Genomic DNA, 15,716 nt, shown 5'->3' on the forward strand with positions numbered 1-15,716 from the left:
GTCGTATTATATTCACGGTAGCCATTGTGGTGTCGAGAGTACAGGCAGAGAAACATTTTCCCATCATTTTTTATATTTTATCACATTGCTATTAAAAAATCAAAGAGAATCAGTGATGAAATTCCTTTGCTGCCATCCTGCTGTGCCATCCTCGACCACCCATGGTCTCATTAGTGCTGTTTAACTCAACAGTTGCTAGTGAAACATACAGGAGAGAGGGTGGGATTGTATTGGTATTATTATTGCCACATCCACTACTAAGAATATAAAGGCAATTGCAATTAAGAGCAATCACTATAAAACAACAGCCAGGTGTAGCTACATGCATAGCCATATTGTTATTTTGTCAATATATCAACAATGATTCATGTCCCAAAAGTTAGAGTATGCGAAGCAGAGACAGTGCTTGTGGGAAAAATATAGGTCATAAGAGAAAGATTATGTGGTTTATTGGAAAGACAATAAGTTAAAGACATTTGAGTAACACTGATTGTCTTTTTTGAAAATGGAAAAGAATAAAGAGAGATGCCGCAGTTGTAATATTAGTGGGTAGTTCCATCCATGGGGACCTGGTGAGAAATTCTGAGATCGAGGCCAGTAGGGACAGGCCTTAACATAGTAATACATGCATACAGTATGAATAAAGGCTGGCAGAGGGTTGGTTATGTAGGCTAACTTCAGCCAGAGTGTCATTTTGTGTCATTTGGTTGTAATTCCCCCCCCCCTGGTTGTAGGATCTTAACGGTTGGAAAATGACCCCTAACCCCTGAAAATAAAGGTGGTGTAGGATGGCTTTGCTGAGCCATTTGAACTTCCATGTGATGTAAACATAATTTTAGATGCATTGTTTGCTTTCAGAATTTGCTTTTTGGAACCGAAGGGAAACAACCAGGAGCTGGTTTCCAAGACTTATACAAATGTGCCCAGAAGCCGGCCGTCAAGTATTTTAAATTATATGGTTGAACGGGCCTCTGTTTTACCTGGACTTCTAGTGTTACATCTGTTGTCTGCGGGGTGTGAACACACACATTTTGGGCTAATCTTTTGGAGTGTTTACTGTTAAACCTCCCCATGTGGCCCCTCTCCTCCATGGTCGATCTCTGTACTGTATTTGAGTCATCCCCAATTTCTGGTCCACAAGGGGCTGTTGGATTGGTGTGTGCAATCAGCCAGCAGCTGGAGATGGCACAGCAATGATCAGAATAGAAATGTTTGGTTATGGTTGTGGTTTATTACGGGGGGGGGGGTGAAAATCACTGAAGAATGTGGTCTTCATAGAGTGGTAAACTCACACAAGCAAAATTGGGCAAAGCTGTGGAGCTATTTTATGGACCTAGAGAGCTTGGATCTGCTGGCTTTGGGCTGTCATCTGCTTCCGTCTTCTAGGCCTGACCTGAGCAAATGCGTTTGTAGAATATTGTAATGCGGGGACGTTGGAACAATAATCGCCGTACTAGTGTGACATGCCTGTGTCACAGTGGCCTTCAGATTGTAAGCGTTACTGTGAGCCTGTCCTCCTTGGTCCACATCACAGGCCCAGTGTGACACCAGAATATTTCTGCCCCTTGTGTGAGCCGTACTTATCTGGGCTAGCGTGAGGTCCTGCCAGTGATAGCACTTGCTTCATCTTTCATCTCTGCTGGAGTGCAGCCCATGAGGCGGTTCTGTTTCGGGGATACCTCAAGGCTCAGTCCTCATTCCTGCATTGGGACAATTGGTGGGTAATGTCACGGAAGCCACTTTCACACACGGAACACAGAATGTTGCCGTTTAAACTTTTCCACCAATCCTAGTTGTAGTGCCACATTTTAATGTGCACAGAAGCCTACAGGAACTTTGAAAACTTTTATGTGACTACAGTATTTGACATGGTTGTGGGGTCATGACAGCATTCACTGCATAGCTAGTTAGTAAGGTATCATTTATTTTGTGTAGCCCATGTGCAGTAGCAAGAAACAACATACAGTAGCTAGATGGGCATGATGTGCTGCAATAATATTATGATTATGTTCTCATTAACATTGAAACACAATATTTCTGTTAATATTATAATCAGTAAGGCTACATATTGCCATTGTATTTCAAGCCCTGATTCACATGTGAACCCTAAACAGTGAAGGATGCATCTATGAAAAGGGTTTGAGACGGCATATTTGAGTCCTTTCATGTATGCATATCAAATTCTAGGCTATTGTCTTCTAATGTATCACTTAGGTATGAGAATAATTATTTTGCCTATTGGTCAAATTCTGTTTAATTTTCACCCTCAGGATGCATGATGTTGTTTCCTTGCTCAGCTAAAGCTACAGACTACATCAGATACTGTAAACAGCACATAATCAAGTTATTCTGAGTAGTTGTTTATTTTGAAGAAAAAAGGAACATCCAAAATCACAAATATAGAGGAACTGCAGCCACATCATGTTTTGCAGATGCTCTTTTTCCGTTTGTGTGAGCCTGTACAATACTACTGGGTCATTTAAAAAACTTCCTGCAGCCAGCTCTTGGTACAGGGAACTGGAACAAGTTGGTTCAGTCGTGTTCCATTTCAAAGGCCCTAGTTTCTTTTTTTAATTGCTGGGGGGAAAAGAATATTTTAACAGAATCACATTGGTATTCAGGTGGAACTGCGTTTGGAAGCTACTATTCTTTTTTTCAAAATGATTTATTTGAGTAACTCGAGTGTAACTCATTACCTATCATGAGGAATGTGATGTGCAGAATCCCTGCCCAGAATTTGTGTAATTCATTTGCCCATCCATCTTTTTGAGAGAAGGCTAGACTTCTACTGCGGTTGATTTGCTCATGTTCCACGCTGTTCACCATGCTCTTAGTGTAGATCGAGAGGCAGATACAAGTCCTGATAATATTTGCTAACTCTTGGTCTCTGAAAAACATCTCTCCAAAAGACTAAAGTATAAAGAAAATGTCTGTGCTTCGCCGCACCTTAGCTTTGCCCTTGAGAAATGCCATTTGCCTGATATTTCCTCAGTCATGTTAACTGGCTTGATAAATAGATGGAGAAGTGAATAGCTCCAAACTGAATTCATCATCAATTACTGAATGGAGCTGGAATGAATAGACGAACAAAAATAGCTTTCTTCTGAAACATTGTGAATGTGTGACACAAGGTTAGAGACGTGTAGAGAGCAGAACTCTGACAGTTGAGCACGCAGCCCTAGTCCCACAGGAGCCAGCGTTTCTTTGATCTGCAGAGGCAGGATACGGAACAGAATCCTGACAGTCGAGAAAGCCATGGATCCGTCAGTAAAGGTGAAACCACTTTTCACGCTGGGAGAGGTGGGCCAAAATAACGATTCTATTCTTAGTGCTGCAATTAACTACAGAAGAGTGGAGCGGGGGGGGGGGGGGGGGGCGGTGTGGGTGTGCTCAGACCCAAATTAATTGAACTTAGATGGATGCAGGACAGATGAGACGGTGGGGAGGAGATGGGGTAGGGGGGATGCATTTTATCTTGACAGCATCTCGGACTGAATAAAATCTGATCTGAAAGCTAGACAGGCATGGTGAAGGGTTGGCCAGTGCTTCATGTTACTGCGAGCCTCGCTCCTGTTAAAAATACCGAAACACCGGTGGGTACTGACAACAGACCATGAGCTAGAAATAGAAAGAGAGAGCAAGAGAGAGGGAAAGAGAGTGCAAGAGAAGAGCGAGAGAGTTTTCACCTACTCTGTGGAAACTCCTTGCAGGGTCTGAATCGCTGTTCTCTTGGCAGGTATGTATATCATTAGAGGCTCACGGTATGTCCTCCACTATCTTATTGAGAGTGTTGCATTTGAGGAAATGAGGAATTAAATGATGAGGGCTGGGGGGTGCATTGTCCACTTGCATTTTAAGCCACTCTTAAGTGTCTGCTGAATGCATGTAATGGAATGGAATACAGCATGCTTATGGCACAGGTGAGAGCCAGAGTTATGAACTCATTCTGTAGCACTGCACTCTGTTGCTGAGCAGATGAGTATGCACAGGAAGTGTGTGATGGGGATAATTGTTTGGGGCAGGGAGTGGCCTGCTTCCCTGAGAGCAGGCCTCTCTGTGGGCCAGCCAGTCTGGCGGTTGTGTAATTGTGGGTGGAGACGGAGCGGAGCGGGATTCGGAGGCCGGCTGAGTAGCCGGCGCTGGGCCGGGTGCAGCCAGGAGCCCTTGCATCACAACCCGCCCATTCATGGCCCCTCTCTCCAGCCAGCCCAGGAAGCTATGACTCACTCAGACGGATCGCAGGGGAAAACGCGCGCGGCGGTTCCTCTCCTCCCGCGCCTGAGACGCTGACAGGAAGAGCATTGCTGCCCTGAGCGAGCGAGAGTGGGGTCTTTTCACTGAGAAAAATGTCCGTGGCGGAATCCAGACTTGGTGATGGGTGGATGCAAATTATTTATTATTTCCTTCAATTTTTGTGTGAAGTATTGGAACATGTCATGTGCCTGAATATACACAATAAAAAGCAAAAACACATTTAAAACATTGGGTGGAGATGGCCTAAGGCAGTGTTTCCCAACTCCAGTCCTCAGGACCCACTTGACAGAAGGTTTGTGTTGTAACCAGGAACTGACACACCTGATTGAACTAGTCAAGGACATTTTTGGTGGTTTGATTGATTCAGTCATTAAGTCAGGTATGTGAGTGCCTAAGAATGAGCCAGAACGACAGCCCTGTATAAACCCAGTTAGCCATTAGTGTACGCGCACAAAGAGCATTGTTTCATAACATTACCATTGTGGCCCTCAAATCAGGACAAGGCTTGTTGTCTTACTGTCCCCAGGGGATATCCCTGTAAATGGACCTCTGACGGCCACAGAGGGCTTCACTCTTTTGTCTGTGAACATTGTGTTGCATGCCTACTTTCCCATGGCCGGCTGTATATTATACTTTCCTGTATTCTGTTACAAACAGCGGGCCTGTCTCTGTAGTTTATCCTATGGAGCTTACCCTTATACCCCGTATACACCTACAGCAAACAGCATAAATTGCACACGCACATCAGCGAGCTGTCACGAGGCAACACTAAAGAGTCGAACAAACTGACAGTTATCCTTTCTGATGCCATGTACTTAGCCAGAATTATCTTCCTGCTTGTAATTCAGGTTTATTTTTAGTGTAGCCTTGATATATATTCATCCTTGGTCCTCCCACCTCAAATCAAAGTCCGTTGACTTTACCTTTATCATTTTGTTAAAACCTGCCATGTTGTTCTGGAAGGCGCCAGCTCGTTTTTTATTTTAGCAACGTGCAGGACGTGTAAATAATTTAAATGCTATCGGAAGTGTGCTATTGCTGGAAAATGTTACAGCTTGCTTGTTGTACTGTGAGTAACGTTATGGGCTTTGTGAGTATTCATTACATAAAAATTTAAAGGCACTCCAGCGGTAGATGAATACATACAAGCAAAATTGTATTTTTCTTGTAGCAGGCAATGTCAGTTTGAACTGCCAAGCAACTATCTTGTCTACTTCTGAATTAGATTATTACGCTTTTGCTGTTGGCTGGACCATTCAAAGAGGGGTTACCTAGATTATATAATCTCTGCGACTGCAGTATACACTCACCGAGCCCTTTATTAGGAAAATTTTTACTTTATTACACCTACTTATTAATGATCTAATCAGCCAATTGTGTGGCAGCAGTGCAATGCATATAATCATATAGATACGGTCAGGAGCTTCAGTTAATGTTCGTATGAACCATCAGAATGGGGAAAAAAATGTGACCGTGGAATGATTTTTGGTGGCAGACAGGGTGGTTTGAATATCTCAGAAACTGCTGATCTCCTGGGATTTTCACGTACACTAGTCTCTATGCAAAGAATGGTGCAAAAAACAAAAGAAAATCTAGTGAGCAGCAGTTCTGCAGACAGAAAAGCCTTGTTAATGAGAGACGTCAGAAGAGAAAGCTGACAGGAAGGTGATAGTAACGCAGATAACCACACATTACAACTGGTATGCAGAAGAGCATCTCTGAACACACAATGTATCATAACTCTAAGTGGATAGGCTACAGCTATAGAAGTCTAAAAAAGTCGAATAAATACCTAATAAAGTGCTCACTGAGTGTATAACAAATAGAGTCTAATAAAATAGAACCGTCTGTGTGTTGCTTCCAAGTACCCTAATGCTGTCCTTGGATTTTGACATACCCTACTGATCCTGCTCTTCTCATTTCTGGAGTATTTTTTGAAAGGATTGCATTCTTGGAAAATGAGAAAAACCTGCCCTGTGCTGTCATGCTTTCAAAATCAGTTGTTCACACTTATTTGATTCAAAGCAGACAGACTGCAGCCATAGGTTAAAGCAAAGGTCTTGTTAAAATCCCTGCACCAGCTAAAAAGAAGTTCAAGCTCTAAATCTACAGGGGTGCGTCTGGTGTAATTAAATTGGATGTAATTACTCCTCAGTCAATGCACACTGCCAAGAACGGAGTACTGAGGTCTATTTGAAAACACCGTATGTGCCATAGTACTCTGTAGGTGGAAGTACCTAATTGCTGTATTTAAAATAATGGCCCAGTTTTTCTGAAGCTTTGCATGCGCTGTACTTTTCAGAAGGTAATGCCCACTTTGATCTCTGCATACCACAAGACTTTAGTTGAGGGTAGAGGTGGGGGTATCGAAAGTTGTTTTTAGATTTTCTTTACCTGCTTCAGTAACATGTATTGGGCCTGAGAGAGAAGCTGCTGTTAGCACACTACTTGTTTGGCATTCTTGAGAACATCTTCTAAAGGGTCTCTCAGGGGATGGTGAGTGTCTTGTTGATCATCTGCGGTTAATTCAGTTTTTTTACTTTTGTTTTTTTCTTGCTTGTGCCCTTGGACAGAGTCCTGAATGAAGAGGCTGGTGAGGACTGCAATGTAGGCGAACAGGGCAGTGTGGCAGACACCGATCCGACCGTGGAGGAAGCTGCAGATGAACAACGGCGCCGTCTGGCCCTCTCCTGTCCCCCCACCATCACCTATGGGACATACCGAGGCTCGAGGGAGATCAGAAAGATGAGGAGGAGGAACCGGGTGCAGGTGGACTCTCCCATTTCGGAGGGGGAGGAGCACCTACACAGTGGGAGCAGTGCCACCGGGCTCTCGTCTCCAGGAAAACATGCTCAGGGAGTGGCTGTTTTGGAAGAAGAACAGCTCGGGACCTTGGCGGGGGATCCTGTCGTCGTGACTTTTGCCAGTCTGGGACCTGGCAGCAATGTAACGATACCGTCGGAGAACGACGTGAGCCAAAGTGCCTTACCCCTCGAGCGGGAGCCAGGCCTGGCTCACGCACCAGCCCAGACCACAGACCCTTGTCTTGGAGAGGTTTCAGGAATGCTCTCCCTGTCTGCTGCTGAGAAGGACTCCTCTGATAAGCAAACTGCCACTGCAGAGGGGGATGGTGAAGGGGAGCTCTCAGAGGAGAAAACGTCACAGGAGACAGCTGAGGCTGTCGCTGGGGAGATGAAATTGGCGCACGAACGGGCAGAAACCCTATCTGCGCGAGAGGGCTCGACAGGGTCACCTTCAAAGGCTAGCGATGCTGCTGCCCTGTCTCATGCCCACGGCGGCCAGTGTGACCTGCATCATATTTCACTGTCAGGTACACAGGGGGACGAGGACGGTGAGGACCCTGTGCCAGCAGACCAGGGGACGGGTGCTCCGGAATGTTCTCTAGCCGCTAGTGAAAGCTGGTTTTTAGCACCCGAGACAGGATTGTTAGAGTGCGGGGAACCGGATGAGGAGGCCTTGTGGGCCGAGTCCAGGCAGATGGTTGATAGCATCCTGAGAAATGCCCTTGCAGCTCTCCATAATATTGAAAGCTGTGAACGGCACGAAAAGGAGGACAAGGAGGCAATTAGCCCCATTCGACTGGATGAACAAATCAACGGAATGTGGACACCAGGGAAGCAACAGGAGGGGTTTTTGAGTGAATCTGCAGATGCTGGCTACTTGCCTGTCTCAGTGGAGCAGAATGTAGGTTCAAATGAAGCCCGACTAGACAAGAGCAGGTCCACTCTCTCCTCGGGACCTGAGTCAATCTTTGATTTAGACACGGACAGCAGAAATAATCCTGGACCTAACTCAAAGCTGGGTCCCATTGGTGTTTCAATCAGGATTTCAGATCAGAGGCATGGCGAACAGCATTCTGTAGATGGATTACATGTCTTGCATCCACCACACCTCAGTGAAGTGTATTCAGGTGACCAAAATGGCTGTCACAGTGAGGAAGCTCATCCACAGTCAAAATATAATATCAAGCCTGTCTTATTAATTATGGGGGACAGTGACAAAGACATTGACAGCAGTTTTATAGAGGCAATATCAACAGAAACCAGTGGAGAAGCAATAAACAAAGCTCTCCATTTAGCCAAAGATAGAACTGAAAGCAATAGCAATAGTCACAATTTAACCAGTAGTTACAAGGAAATCCTGCCAACTGAAAAACAGGTGAAAGTATATGGTGACCTTGACATCTTAAATGTTGACCTTGAAACATCTATTCAACTCAATGGTGTAAAAGATGAAAGCTGTCTCTCTATGCAACTTGCAAGAAAAACAAAGGACAGCATAGCTTTTCAAAGGGACACACAAAGTGAAGACTCTTTCCAACCTAGTGAACTTGTTACATGGAAATGTAAAAACCTCAATGAGCTTCACATCCCGTCAACTGCTTTGGAATCTTCTCAAAGCTCAGAGGAAACACCAATTGTAAATCCACAGACAAAGACTGAGGCACTAATGGACCATACAAGTAAAAATGAAATCCTGCAGGACCATGGAGCAGCAGACCCTAAAAGCTCTGATAAGATCTACCCGATAGACCGAAACGATTTGCGTGACGAGGAGAAAAGTGTGGAGGACCACAGCTTTGCTTTGGTGGAGAGTTATTTGGTGACCGTCATTGAGGATGAGTCAGAACTGGGTGACGAAGAGGATGCCTCCTTGTGTGACCGTCCGGGAAGCGAAGGTGATGATGGTAAACGGGAAGTCCCAGAGGACCCGGAGAGGCACGAGAGCCCCTCGAGTAGTGCCCGGCGTGCTGACGATGATGACTCGCAGCAGTGGACTGCGGCGAAAGCCTATCGGTGTCATGTCATTTCGGATGACAGCCAAGGCTCCGACGCACAGGGAGAACTCGCAGGGACGAGCTTTTGTGATCTGAGCGGCAGGACGTCCGGCCTGTTTTCCACAGGCAGGAGGACGCATCTGGAACTATCTCTTCATGCCAACAGGGGCGAGCTGTCGGGCCCCCACCATCACAGGTTCCCCGAGCTGGACTTTCACGAGTGTGAGGGGGGCTTCGCCATCATAAACGAGGAGGAGGAGGGCGAAGCCGTGTTCGTGAATGACACTGGGACGATGCTCAGCCCCACGGTGAGACGGGGCAAGGTCTACCCTTTCTCACTCTCCCCTATTTTTGAGGAGGAGAGCGGCAGGGAGGACGCATGCTCGGAAGATCTCCAGGATGTGCCGGTGACGCAGGACGACCTGAGGAGTGTGGAGCAGCAGGCCTCCTCCATCCTGTCCCTCCTGCAGTCTGTCAGTGAGCGCCTGCAGTCGAGTGCCTTCACTGACCCGTACCAGGACTCCTCGGACGAGCTCTCCCCCACACTCCACCAGCCCCCGTGGGGGTGCCTCTCGGACCAAGCGGATGAGGACGTGTGCTCGACCGGTGATGATCTCAACAAACTGTCCAACACACAAACCGACAATTGGGAGGGGTCCCCAGACCGCCAGGACTTTGATGAAGCCAGGTCCTTCAGCGAGGTGAATAGGCCCTCTGGGGAAATGCAGGTGGCCGTTCCAACACCACCCCAGGGGGAATTAATTATATCTTCATCTCAATATGATTCCAAAACCGTCTCAAAGTCCCCATTTTATGAGTATTTGAAGAATGCGCGGTATCAGTCGACTCAGCCTGATGTGGAAAATAATCGGCCTGCTTCTAATAGCAACCTGTGCCAAGGTGATGGAGGCTCATCGGCTCCAATGCTCACGGTAAGACAAATGGTTTACCTGTGGAATTACAGAACGGTTAATAAAAGCTTTATGCAATCCTGACACATTACCCTTCCATTGCAGAGAATTATTGATAAAAGATTTGAAAAAGTCCCAAGGCCCACACAGGTAAGATTGTGATTAATGGTGTTTTATTTGTAATTATTGTTGAACATATTGATTTACCATTTGTCTTTTTCAGATTTATCTTAAATATTACCGTAATTTACAAGTTGGGTGTGTCACCAGATAGGATTGTGTTCCTGAATTGGACATGCATTCTCTTTCTTTTTTTTGTAATGATACCTCGGGCTCAAAAAAACTAGGGCAACTCTTCTCTGAGAGTTTAATCTCTGAAAAAGCCTTCCACAGATGTAAATTAGATTTTCATTACACAAAGGCCTAGTAATCATGACAGTGTCCTGCTCCTTTAGAGGATTGCGGTTCCCGAATTGGTACGTGTCCGGGCACATTAATTCTCCATTTCTTGGATGAAATTAGGGGTTTGGACCACAGTTGTTTCCCTGTATTGCTCTCTCTGAAACCAAAAGACAAATAAGGACCCAGGAACACAGAACACAAAATACCAATCGTAAATTTAAAGCACTAAAAAACAAATGTGAGGGTGGCTCTTGAGCAAACAAATGATTCCTCTTTTGCATAAATAACTGGGCCTGGTTCTATGTACAATGCATAAAAGTAATTACAAAAAACCCATGCCTGTTCAAAACAATCCAGGCTGTCTGCTGAACAAAGAACTGGTTTCTTGCATTTTGCTCAGATTGTGTTTCTCCACAATACAGCAAATGTCCTCTACATGAAACAACAATGCCTTTACAATAGCAAACCAACACCACCCTCCAATCCCCAATACCCTGGACATATAGTATAGTATGCTGTTTGTTTTCACGGGTTCAACTTCCAACATAAACAAGTCCAAAACTAGTTTAAAAAAGGACCTTGTTTTGTTGAGGATATAGGGGGGAAATCAGCCTGTTTAATAATAGAAGAAGCAGGGCTTAGTAATAACAGCTTGGGGCTACTCTGTGGCTGGTACTGTGATTTCCAGCTCCCGCCTCCGATCCCCCTTTTTCTTTGCTCACAGGTGGGACTGGAGTGGAGATGATCGTGGGTTGCAGATTTCTGTTGGTTTTGCCCACGTCTTGTGCCATTTTTGAAACCCTGCCCTGAAGCCTTTCGGGGCTCTCCTCCCTCCCTCCCTCCCTCTTCCCTCCTTCCCTGCCCCAACAACACCCTATTCCTGCACTCATCACACGTTGTCCTTATAAGCTCCATTATATGAACTGCTTGTTATTTATTCCTCTCATATTAACCCTGTACTGTATCTGAATTTCCTTCCCTTTGCTTCTCTTAATATTTTATGGACTATAGCTGAACCAGTGATTGTTTAAAAGATGTGAGGGGGGAGGCAGTCTTGCGGCTACGCTGCCTAGCCTTGTGACTGCACGTGTTTTTTTTCCCCTTCTTTAATGGCTTGAAACCTCATTGTCTATTCATACAGGTCATAATGCTAATTTATGCTGCAAATGCTGTAGCTCTTTAGCAGGCGCTCAGAATAGCACAATGTCTTTTTAATGGCCAGTGTTATTTTGCTGCATTTTCCAATTGGTCTTGATCTGCGTGCCCCCCTTACAAGATGCATATCTACGATGGCGTGACCTTCTCTGGGGAAAAGTGGGAGATAAACGTGGACTTGGATGATGCGACCGGGATGACCTTCCCCCACGGGGCGTCTGTCCGAGTGCTGAGAGGATGGTAAGTGTTTGTGCGCAGATGCACACTTTGCGCCATAATCGACAATACTGCACTTCCAAAAAGTGCTTTACAGACCAGCCCCTCCCCTACCCAACACTGTCACACTCAAAAAACAAGGGGATCCAAAGCACACACTGTCAGTTATTGACTAAGCGGTTTTGACTTAGAGCAAACCATTTTCCGGTGTAGCCTCATCGTTTTTCTTGAATGCCATTTTGTGCTGAACACCGCGCCAGAGGTAATCTGATCCGAGGAGCTGTCCAATGGCATTTCCTGTATGGACTACCCCTCTCCACATCAGCATTAGCCAAAGTTACCCTTCCCTGATCTTCTCTCAGGCGGGTAAATTGGTGCAAATCTCCCTAGGTAGCAATGATGGCGATCGGGAACCTCCTGCACTTAGAATCGTTCTCCTGGCTTCTCAGAAGATTTATCTGACTTTGCCATTATCGTTAATGGGCCGATCTCCCAGAAGCCCAGTCAGTTTTGTGGGCCCGTACCATCTCTGAAATGCCCTCGTTCAATTTCGGAAAGCGTGTGAGCCTTACAAAGCTTTCACACTCTCTCATGACCAGTCGCATGACAACTTTAAAAACACAGATTTGTTTCAGCGACGTATGACAAAGTGCATAAGCAGAAGCTGGCAGAAGCTTATCTGTGTGTTGTCTGGTCGCACTGTTGAGAGCTTCATCGTTGACATTCCGGCATGCAGTGTTGCCTTAGATTTCTGTAAAAATGTACGTGTTCTTCTGTTAAATGTGTAGTGCTCGCAACTTTTTTTTTCTTTTTTCTGCCCTGCTGCTCACAGGAGTTTGGAGTCGCTCCATTTTGTCTCTTGTATTCAATGATGTGTTTTTGGACATGGGCAATGCTTCATGCCTAATGGATGCCTGCCTTCCATTTGTGCCTTCAGGCTTTGGCCCCAGAGCCCCACTCCCACTGCATTATTTACAGCGGACTGCCTTCTCGGCCCCTCCCTCTCCCTGCATTAAAAACCGTGGGAAGAGCAAACGAGGCCCCCTTGACCTGGGCAGGCGGGATTGTGTCATTCCTGCATTGCTTTCCAGTGCTGTCACCTGGACAGGTCACTGGGAGGGGATAGTCACCTTTTGTAGCAAAATTACATTACATTACATTATTGGCATTTGGCAGACGCTCTTATCCAGAGTGACATACAATTGATTAGACTAATCAGGAGACAATCCTCCCCTGGAGCAATGCAGGGTTAAGGGCCTTGCTCAAGGGCCCAACGGCTGTGCGGATCTTATTGTGGCTGCACTTGGCTACCCACCCCCCCGCCCCCCGTGGCACTGCCATCACACGGTTGTCTTGAATAAAATAAATTATAATCATTACTTTTGGAATGCTTTCTCGTCAGCTACACGGCCGGTAAACCAAACGGTTTAATGCAGTGGTCTTTCTGATGTGTTATTTCCGGGCAGGTCCTATTATGAGATTGATCCTGTCACAATCAGGGCTGAAGTAAAATGGGTGAAAGCAGATAGGGAGCCTTTTAAAAGGTGGCTCGCTGCCGGAACCGGCAGACAGACTCCTGCCGCTTCAGAGGAGGTCTCTGCAGGACCCCATCGATTATTTATGAAAAGGAGACTAATCACGGACACAACGAGAGTCCCTGAAAACGGCTGCTTTATGGCCACGCCCGCCTGCAGCCAGAAGAGTGCAGCGTCTCTGTTGCTGGTGTACACAGAGCAGGCGTCCCGTAGCGTTGATATTTGATCTTGCTTAGCGACCTTCTCCCCTCAGATAAAGGGGATTCGTTCCTGAGCCGCTTCTGTTGGGTGCACTAACCCTGCCCCCCCTCTGCTCACTGTTTGTTTGCTGCTCGTAAGTGGTTAGGAGTTGAGCGGTTTAATATCTTAACAGGAGCAGGCGTTGGATAATGATGCCATTGATTTCCTTTTTATTTGATCACTGTGACCTGGTGGTTTCCATTGGTGAATGCTGGCATTGATTTGAGGGCTGCCAGCCGTCTTTTATTCCATGCTGCCCGCCAGCCTGTGTTGTGGGCTGGGTGGGGATGTGGGTGAGAGAGGGGGTGGCCTGTCTCCATGGCACTTGTGGACTTGTTGTTAGTCAGCTCTTACAGGACGGTGTCTGTCGCTGGCTCTGAGAGCTATGCAGGGTAACGTGGACGCGGGGACTCTGCTTGTGTGTCGCAGTTGGCTTCTGTACCGGGACCCGGGATTCAGGGGACCGTGCGTGGTCCTGGAGGAGGGCGACAAGGTCCTTTCCCAGGATGGAGGCCTTTCCTGGCTGGGAGAGAGCCCAAGTACTGTCACAATTGGATCCATTAAAAGAGCAGTGAAGGTATGTGTCCAGTCAAAATATGTCATGGTTGATTTCCTCAAATCTGAGTAGACTAAATGGCACGTCTAATGCACGTTGCAGCACCTCCCTTGTTAATTATGGGGTATGCTGGATTAATTCTGAAGACCTTTTTTTGGATATAGATTTTCTCTTCATTTATACTCTTGTATTGTTGGTGAAACATATCTTTTGTGAGCAAATACAGAAATGTTGTGAGGTGGGATGAGTTTCTTGGTGGTCGGCCATGCAGAGAAATGAAACAGAAACCGTTATATAGGACGGGTTCCATCCACCCAGTAGGCTAGTCCTTTCTTTCTTGAATCTGTACCTCCTCAAGGTTGCCGCCATTATCACAGGGGTGTACGTATGGGCAGTGATGCAGCAAGCCTCTGAAGTCTTTCCAAAACCCTGAAGGAAGTGTTTTTCTCTTTCAGGATGACAGCCCTCCAGAGATCTTGGTCCATACGCGGGAGAAGGAGGAGAACCTCAGCACGGCGGTTGACAACCTGGAAATGAACGGATCTGTGAGCCTGTCTTCCATCTCTGTCAGGGCTGGATGGTAAGAGGATTGTGAGGAAGACACTACCAGAGAAGTGCAGTCTATTGGCCAGTATGTGAGACACAGTCACACAGGCACGCACGCTTGTATGAACACACACACACACACACACACACACACACACACACAGGCACACATGCACACTCACACAGACACACACACACATGCACACTCACACAGACACACATTCACACGTAGACAAACAGGCACACATGTATACACAGACACACACAGGCACATGCACACACACTACATTACATTACATTACATTACACACACGCAGACATGCGCACACACGCACACAGACAAAAGAGATTAATAATGAGACCAACGGCTTGTTTTGTGTTTGGAGACTGACCTCACATTACAGTCTGATGTGGGTAGTGATGGAAAATAAACCAAAACAAAAAGAACAGCCTTGGCTCCAGCTCGAATGACATTTCAAGTAATCACCCCCCTACAGATATCAAGGTCGCCTGGGAAGAAGTTCATTATTTAACTCATTTTCACTTGAGAACAACTGATGCACATTTTTACTGAGTCACAGTTCCTCATATGAAATCTGCATCGGCTGGGAGCTGCCGTTTCCTGTCTGGCCGTGTGCATTGCGCAAGCTCTTAGCACAGGAATGCTGCTGGGAGGAGCCTACTGAGGCCATCCTGCGTCACTCCCTGCCCACTCCCTTACCCTGGGTACTGTACAAAAGCATTGTACTGTGCTTCCCCGCTGACTCACTGGGTAAAGAAGCCACCTCGGCAGTAAATTCCAAATATAGAGCCTGTCCTGGCCTCTGATGGATCATAAGCTTTTTCTAGAAGTGGTTAAAATGGACTCTACAGGAGCTGCAGGTCTGGTTTAAGCATAGAATCGATTATTTGCTTTGGAGTATTTGCATAACGAAAAATAAAGTTATATTTGTCTGTGGAAAACTTAAAGCGTTTATGCCTCTTCAGAATATTGATTTGGTGTCATGAATCACTTTCATATTTTGCAATGATTTTCTCCAAGAAGACAAGAATATGGTTTTAACATCTGCAGCCAAGTGCTTAAAAAACATTTATACATAGAC

The 15,716-nt window shown here is 46.0% G+C and overlaps 1 protein-coding gene across 1 annotated transcript in view; it reads left to right on the forward strand.

Moving 5' to 3' along the window:
* The window catches only part of LOC133133278 (uncharacterized), a 38,486-nt gene that overhangs the window by 8,657 nt on the left and 14,113 nt on the right, over positions 1–15,716 (forward strand). Inside the window, exons 4-8 of the mRNA XM_061249382.1 lie at positions 6,828–9,984; positions 10,069–10,113; positions 11,642–11,760; positions 13,941–14,088; positions 14,523–14,647. Of these exons, the coding sequence (XP_061105366.1) occupies positions 6,828–9,984; positions 10,069–10,113; positions 11,642–11,760; positions 13,941–14,088; positions 14,523–14,647 (3,594 nt within the window). The remainder of the gene's footprint in view (positions 1–6,827; positions 9,985–10,068; positions 10,114–11,641; positions 11,761–13,940; positions 14,089–14,522; positions 14,648–15,716) is intronic.

This window comes from Conger conger, chromosome 7, assembly GCF_963514075.1.
Source record: "Conger conger chromosome 7, fConCon1.1, whole genome shotgun sequence".
NCBI classification, from domain to species: Eukaryota; Metazoa; Chordata; class Actinopteri; order Anguilliformes; family Congridae; genus Conger; species Conger conger.